General features: G+C 52.4%; 1 protein-coding gene across 1 annotated transcript; it reads right to left on the bottom strand.

Moving 5' to 3' along the window:
- Window positions 1-132: 132 nt before the first annotated feature.
- On the bottom strand, window positions 133-7,768 carry RHCG (Rh family, C glycoprotein; the record flags this gene model as incomplete). The annotated part of the gene is made up of 8 exons (XM_010145086.1): window positions 7,532-7,768; window positions 4,151-4,337; window positions 3,524-3,674; window positions 2,631-2,778; window positions 2,091-2,257; window positions 1,270-1,407; window positions 791-927; window positions 133-257 (listed from the first exon to the last, which is right to left on the bottom strand). Coding segments are annotated over exons 1-8 (1,264 nt in total), but the record flags the coding sequence as incomplete, so codon positions are not given.
- Between the last annotated feature and the right edge of the window lie 96 nt (window positions 7,769-7,864).

Genomic DNA, 7,864 nt, shown 5'->3' with positions numbered 1-7,864 from the left:
GGCCGGGGGCTGCAGCCCCCGCAACGCAAGCAGGAAGGACGCATTCAGCCTCGGGCAGGAGCACATGGACGCCTCCGTTTCAGCCACAGGCTGGGGTCAACCCTCCCCTCTCCATGCTCGCCTCCTGCTTACCCACAAGGGCCCCTCCGGCAAGAGCCATCACCAGAGACACCACAATGCCGGCCGCCTGGAACCCTCCTTGGACACTGGGCGTCCGTGTCCGGTATGCGCCAGTGAAGTCAAACGCCTTGATAAACCTGCCGAGGGCAGAAATGGCAGGGATTGCTCCTGGCGAGAGATCTTCCCCAGCTTTGGAGGAGCGGTGATGCTCTGCTCCCCCAGGGACTCCTCCCCAGCCCCATCCCTCTTCTGCAACGGACCAGGAGTGTCTCAATGACACAAAACACCACTCGCTTCCTTCCTCTGGCCCCTGGCAAAGCTTTACCTAGGAGGAGCCCAAAATATAAACATTCCATTTGTGTTTCAGACCTCCAGGCTTACCTGACGCCCCAAAACAACGCAGGAATGGAGAGGAGCACTTCCCACTCCCTGTGCCTCAGAACAATGCCAAGCAGTTGGGCTGTGGCTCTCTCTTTGAGGCCAGAAGTCAGCTGCAAGAGGTGAGTCTTATACCCTTCAGTAAGGCTGACTCAGTCCGTACACCCCGTGTTTTTGAGGAGGAAAAAGGCAACTCTGGACAATTAACAAGGGCTATTAATTGCTCTGTGCTTCCAGCCCAAGTAGCCCCAGGTAAAATCTATTCTCATGGAAGATTTTCAAGCTGTCTTACCCTTCCTTTCCATATACATCCTCCGTGGCTGCAGCTGCAGTGACGGCCCCCACAATGCCCCCAATAAGGCCTGGCATGGCGTGGAGATTGTGGATGCCGCATGTGTCCTGGATGTGCAACCTGGACTCCAAAAAAGGCTGAGGGGAAGGCAGGTAGAAAGAGATCAGAGACATGAGCACAGAAAAGTATTAGTTCCTTCCTTGGAGGACTGAGATGTGCAGAGAAGGGAGAGTAATATTGTGTCCCCACTAAAGGGCTAAGGGCTTGTAGACAAAGATGTTAGCCAAGATCAAGATAAAACAACAATATATTCTCCAAACACTCTCCTGAACCTCCCTGGGTACTTTGGGGAAGTAAAATGGAGTCAGAAGTGTATCTATGTAAGGGATGGTGGAAAGCAGGAACACTCAAAGGGAAGTGAACCCATTTCTGGTCTCCTTAGCGGGACCAGAGCTGCAGGCCCCTAGAGCAGCACTCACCGTGAGGTAGACATACCCCACCGTGGACACGATGCCACAGATGAACCCGACAATGAGGGAGCCGTATGGCGTCAGCATCATCTCCGCACTGGTGCCCACGGCCACGCCACCCGCCAGCGTTGCGTTCTGGATGTGCACCTGCAGAGGTAACCGCCCTGGCTTGGCATCTTGGAGAGACTGAAATTGCTCGGGGATGGTGCAAGTGGCAAAGGGGGAGAATCAGCTCTGCAAATGTTTCCAGAGCAAGAATCAGGGCCCATTTTCCTGCTTGTTGGTGAAAAGCGAGAGAAGAACAGACAGCCTCTGTCTGTAGCACAGGCGCACATAGACTCCCACTCCCGTACCACACACGTTCTTTGCATCCACAAATCTGGGTGGGGAGTTGTGATGAGATGGAAATTGTCTCACCCATGTGTCACGCAAGCTCTGCTGTCACAGAGACATGTCACCCACACACATAACACGTACAAGTCAGCCCCCCGGTTGCTCACGAGCTGCCGTGCAGGCCCTGCCTGGCTTGCTGCAGAGTGCTGCCAAACATGGCTCTGCAACACGCCCACCAGTAGCTCTCTGGGCAGAGCAAGCCCAGTCCTTGCTGTGAGCTAGGCCCACCAGGAGCAGGGCATCAGCCTGCACCTCAGGCGCTGCAGGACTCGCTCCCACTTGCTTATTCAATAGAGCCTCTGGGTTTCCACCTGGGTGCTGGTTTCACCATCATACCCTGAACCCCAGTATCTGTTCATCAAAGGACAGGTGCTGGTTGTTTCCCGGACCCTTGATCAACCCCATGGGCAGCACAGGGCTCTCTTCTCCCAGCTCACCATGTCAAGCTTGCCTTTCTTCTGCAGCATGCTGGAGAAGGCCACTGTGGTGAGGACACAAGCGGCCAGCGAGCAGTAGGTGTTAATGGCAGCTCGGTGCTGGGCATCCCCATGATCAGAGATTGCTGAGTTAAAACTGGGCCAGTACATCCATAGATACAGGGTACCTGGTGGGATGGAGAGGAGGGGGTGAAGAAGAGAAAGGGAAAAGAGAGAATACAGGGACTGAAAAAAGCTCTGAAGAAGATCTTCCTGCACAGGAGTAAGTTAAATCCCGTAGTCTTGCTGCTCCAGAGCTGCACCTCCCATGATGGGACCATCATCAGGAGGGGCTGGCAGAGAGGGGGAACCAAAATGCATCCTTGTCTTCCCAGGCACCATCACAGCCCAGCTGTGGCATGAGGGGAGCTGCTCAGCTCTGAGAGATGGAAGACCAAGATACAGAGCTTCTCAGCTCCTGGCTTCAGTTTGGGAGGGACCAGCCCTCTCCAGCCGAGTGGTCCATATGTACCAGCAGGCCTGAGGTGCGGGCTGACTCACCGATCATAGCAAAGAGGTCAGAGTGATACACGGAGCCCTGCTTGTCCTTGCTCTGCTCCAGGTTGGGTCTGTACAGGATGCGTGTCACCGTGAGGCCAAAGTAGGCTCCGAAGGTGTGAATGGTCATGGAGCCCCCCGCGTCCTTAACCTGCAACCATGGGAAAGCAGAGGTTTGCTTCTGCAATCACGACTGGTTCTGGAGTTGAAGTCTGGTTTGCATCACACCCAGCTTGTCTGCCTACTTGTCCTTCTAGCCTGCACTCCAGACATGGGGAGAGGTGGACAAAACTGCTCTGGTCCTGTCTATCCTGCTCACTTTGTCCTGTGCGTGGCCATGGCATTCCTCTGAGCTTCCCCTTGGAGGGCATCAAGGCAGAGGGCAGTTTCTGACCTGTGCCAACGGCAAGCGGGTTGCAGCAATAGCCAGGCTGGCACTCAGGCCTTCTGGGAGCTCATTTGCTCCCTGGCCCTCCAAGGCCTCTCTCAGAGGGCAGGAACCCTGCCTCTGTCAGCAGACATCTTGTCCCCTTTGTCCCTTGATTTCCTTCTACAACACCCATATTCCACAGGGTAAACAGATGAAGTCTCAGGCACAAAGAGAGTGACTGGTCCTTTGTGCTAAGACTCCTCATCTGCCTCGGGAACCACGGCAGAGGGACAGAGTGCTTTTGAGTTGCCAGGCTTGTGTGTAAAACCCCAGAAGATCTCCCTTCTCAGGGAATTACCACCCGTTGACCCTCTCCTTCATAATCTGTCAACTTTTCCTGCCTGAATTCTTGCATTTCAAATGCTTATGAAGGCAGTGGCTTGGTGGAGCTGTAGCCGAGGAAGACAATTTGGAGAGACGTGGAGAGGAAGGAGCAGAACCAAGTGGGTACTGCCTAAAGCCTTACGTGAAGCAGGTTGAGGAGGATGTACTCATTCACTGCAAAGAGTGTGACTTGAAACAAAGTCATGACAAGGAGCTGTATGGGGCTGCTTTTGCCCAGGATGGCCCCAAAGGCAATGCACACAGAGCCCACGCAGAAATCAGCGTTGATCAGGCTGGAAAGGGGGAAGGAAAAATGTGGTTTAATAAGGAAATACTCTTCTGTAACTCACCCTCACCCGCCCCCAGCTCTAGCAATCCCACCTGAAGATGAATAAGTGACTAGAAGACAGCCCTGGATTTCCCACTGACCTCTCTCCCACTCTTACATACTATCCAAGAAAGGTAATTTCCCCAAATTATTTAAATGATTTGGATCATATGAGTTCTCAGCTCTGGTGTCCATGGTACTTGGGTGGGGACTAAGGGGTGATGCTCGTCTCACATTTCCCTCTGAGCAGTTCCACCATAATGGCAGGTACCTTTGGGCTGAAAGGTGGAAGGCAAGGGGAGGTGTGCGGAGGGGAGACAACATTTTAGAGACTCATTTGTACATAACAGAGGGATGGGCACTGCCAGCTGCTTGACTCCCATCCCAGCACTTCCACTGGCCAGTAGAGAGGTGGTGTTCCACACCCCAGCTCCTCCTTACTTCTCCACTCCAATGAGGATCTTCCCACTCTTGAAAGAGTGGAACCAGCCTTGCATCAGGAGAGCCCACTGGATCCCAAAGGCAGCAAGCAGGAAATTGAAACCCACGGCTCCGAATCCGTAACGCTTGAGGAATGTCATGAGGAAGCCAAAGCCTACAAAGATCATCACGTGGACGTCCTGGAAAGCTGTGCAGAGGGAAGAGACTGTCAGCCCTGTGGGACAGCAGGGCTGTGGGTGCCATTTGAATTTGCTGGTGAAAGGAAACCAACAACATAGGTGGCATTCGGGGGGAAATTCAAGAAACAATGCGTGTTTGTCCCATGACCCTGCATTTCTAAGTCTGAAAATAGCTCAGCTTTTGAAACCAGCTTTTGGTTTAAAGGCTCAGTCTTGAAAATAAACCATGTTTATTAAAAGCTGTGTGCAAGACCAGAGACTAACGGAGAGTAGAAAGGAAAACATTTTTCTATTAGATTGGTTTTTCCTATTTTGTAAAAAGCTCAGAAAACGTCATGTAAAATGAACAGTGAATTTTTGTTACAAATGCGTGAGTGGTCATTTTGAGTAGGTCCATCCAAGCAGGTGATGGCTCAGAGCAAGAAGAGTACAACAGCAAGGGAAGTTTACAGATACATTTCTAAATGCCGCTGAAATAGTGGCAAAATACCCTTGAGACCAGGATCCCACCTTGTGAGATTCTGAGTGCTTAAACCAGAGGGACCCAGTTCTTCCCACAAATGCCCAGACCTGCTTACTCAAGCCCCTCAGATGCCCTTCCCCGGGGGAAACCAGACCTCTCGAAAGAACTTCTCGGTGCAGTAAACCTGCTGTACGTTTCCATCAGATAAGCATCGCTTTGTGATTAAGTGAGCTGAAACGCTGCGTACTTACAAACCAAACCACACAACCCCTCACGCTGGAGGCCACTGCCCATGAAAGGAGCAGGAGACCCAAGGCTGGGGTCCCCTTGGGACACTCCCACCAGCAAACGCCCACTGTAGAACAGGTAAACACAACAGCGATGGAGCAAGTTCTGCACAAACCATTATAGCCACTATAACCAGCAATGTTATAACCAGCTCAGGGCGAAGGAAATGTGGTGATTGAGAACCTGCTCTACTCTAACCTTGTGCTGAAACCCAGCAGCCCTAGATCCGCTCCTGCAGGGACAGTGGGATTGTATCTGCTGCTTCCACTAAGGGCTGTGTGAGGATGTGGTGAGGGTGAGGTGTAGCTCTGCAGAAGCCATGGCTTTTGTCCTTTGGTGCTTTACAAGATCTTGCAGCTTGGACAAGCATTTGGACAGGCTCCAGCAATGTATTGCAATGATATAGAGACAAGTTAATCTGCTTGTTTTTCAAAAATGACCCCCATGCCTAAGAAATCACTATTAAAATAAAAAGGAAGGAAACAAGATCAGGCACTGTTCAGCAGAGGTGACTTCAAATGCACTTCTCCGCATGTCCTAAAGTCCAGTCTTACCAACTCTGGTTCTACACCAGTGTAAGCAGCACCATGCACAGCTAGAATTATCTGCTGCCATCTGCATTTGTCCTAAAATCAGAAATACACGGACGCAGAGGTCAGAGTTAATGCTGCGGACGGTGTGCCCTGTGTGTTGGACTCTGTGCAAACCCAGGAGGAAGAGCAGGGCTTTCTTCAACCCGCACCCAGCCTAAAGCCTTCTTCTAACCCTTGCATTTGTTTTCCATGGGAAGAATAACGTTGGCATTACTCAGAGGCAGCCCAGGTGTTGCTACGCCCTAAAGGTTTTGAGACCCAGCTTTTGTGGGAGGACAATTGCCATCGCTACCCAGAGAAAGTGTTTGGGCTTTGGGAGTGCTCCCAGTGCTGAAGAATCGCGTTTCTTTTCCCCAGAGAGCAGAAGAGTCACTCATTAGGGAACATCAATGTGTGATTCAAAGTGAGAAGGAATTGTCGCACTGACTGGACCGGGCAGTGGGCACCACTGGCACAGTTGAGCACAGGCTTCCCTCTGCCTGCCTTCCCAGTCACCTCTGGGCTAGGAGGACCTGCCAGTTTGTCACTCAGGTCCTCTGGACAGCAGTGGTAGCAGACATGTTAAAAGCAATCCTAGAGTGTTCAGCCATGGCACTCTCTTCTGAGCAGCGCTGGATGCCCACGGATCAATGTGCCAGGGCTTGGCCGCTTCACCATGTTGGTCCATCTTTGCAGAGAAAGAATATTTCTGATTCAATAATGGAGAAAATCCAGCTGTGCTTCAGGGTACGTGAGTCATTCCCCAGGTCTGAAACAGCGGTGTAATTCAGGTATAAAGTGAGCTAAGCAGCTGCTCTGAGATTGATTTAGTTCTGTGAATCCATGCAGCCATTTTGAGGGGGAATATTTGGTGCTACAGAGCAGGGGTGGGATATGAGGACAGAAGAGATGCCATGTCCTTAGCTCCTACAAGTTCTCTCTTGAACCCCTGATGTCCACCCAGCACATCACTGTTAGGAGCAGCCCTCAGGCACTGCTGCTGCTCCGTGCCAACCCATGCAGGGTTAGTCCCAAGGGCAGATCTCGAGGGACTGCCCAGGGCAGCCACGGCCACACGCTAACCCGGAGGCCAGCTGAGCAGTGGGTTTCTGTAAGCAAATCCTTCCCTGAACTAGCTAAGCCTCAGCAGCTACAGATTTCTATAGCGGCTTTGATTTAGCAGGTGTTTTTAAAGGAAATGTTCTAAATGCATGCGTGACTCAGGCCTGTCGCTTCCTTGGAAACAATTGCCTACAGAAGCAGCCTCTTCTGAAGGGCTCACAGAGATGACCAGCCCTGGAGATCAAAGCCGGCCAAAGGCACCACCTGGCCAGAAGGGCTTTAACCACCTGAATAACCCCTAGCGAAGGACTGCAGCAAGGACTCCGGCAGCGAAACACCAGTAGCTAAAGGGTAATTTACTAGTGAGGGGGAGGATGTAGGAAGGGGAGGAAGATGTCACCAGATCTCGACAGCAGTTCCTCCGTATGCACAGAAAAGCTTGCTCTGATCCAGAGCTGAGGGAGGGGGCAGCAAGCTGAAACTTGCAGGGTGCTGGAAACGCGTCAGCCCTATTTCTGGAAAAAAGGCATCACGCACTGGTGTCACAGTACCCTGCTGACAGAGCTGCGAGAGTACTGGAGGGCCACAGGGCTTTTCTCTTGCTCTTTGGTGTACTCCAAACCAGCATCAAGGCAAGAGCTCGACTTCCCAGCAATCAGTGGAGATGTTGCCTCTGAAAGCCTCTGCCATGGGATGGGATGGAATAGGATGGGATGGGACGGGATGGGACAGGATGGGATGGGATGGGTTGGGATGGGATGGGATGGGTTGGGATGGGGACCAGCCAGCACCAGGACTAGGCCTCCTGAATACTCACAGGGATATCGGAAGTAGAAATCATTCTCTATGTCACTGGTCAGGTTCATCTCTTGCTTCTCTTCCTCCCAGTGTGCATCAGCTTCAGGGCTGAAGCGCACGAAGACCCCGAAGAGGACGATCATGGCCACCTCCCAGAGGAGGCATACAAGTGGGAGCCGCCAGCGCATGTACGTGTTCTTCGCCATGCCCTGGTGCCTTGGCCGCTCCATCCAGGGATCCCAGCAGACCGTGTGAGCCTGTGTCCTCCGCACCCGGCCAAAGCTGGTAACATATATGTCGGAAAGGGCAAGGTGGGGCCCAGGGAGGTGCCTGTGGCAGGGTCACGCTTCAG

Source organism: Buceros rhinoceros, unplaced genomic scaffold, assembly GCF_000710305.1.
Source record: "Buceros rhinoceros silvestris isolate BGI_N320 unplaced genomic scaffold, ASM71030v1 scaffold22851, whole genome shotgun sequence".
NCBI classification, from domain to species: Eukaryota; Metazoa; Chordata; class Aves; order Bucerotiformes; family Bucerotidae; genus Buceros; species Buceros rhinoceros.
The sequence above is the reverse complement of the archived record's forward strand: the minus strand, read 5'-3'. Positions and strand labels throughout refer to the sequence as shown.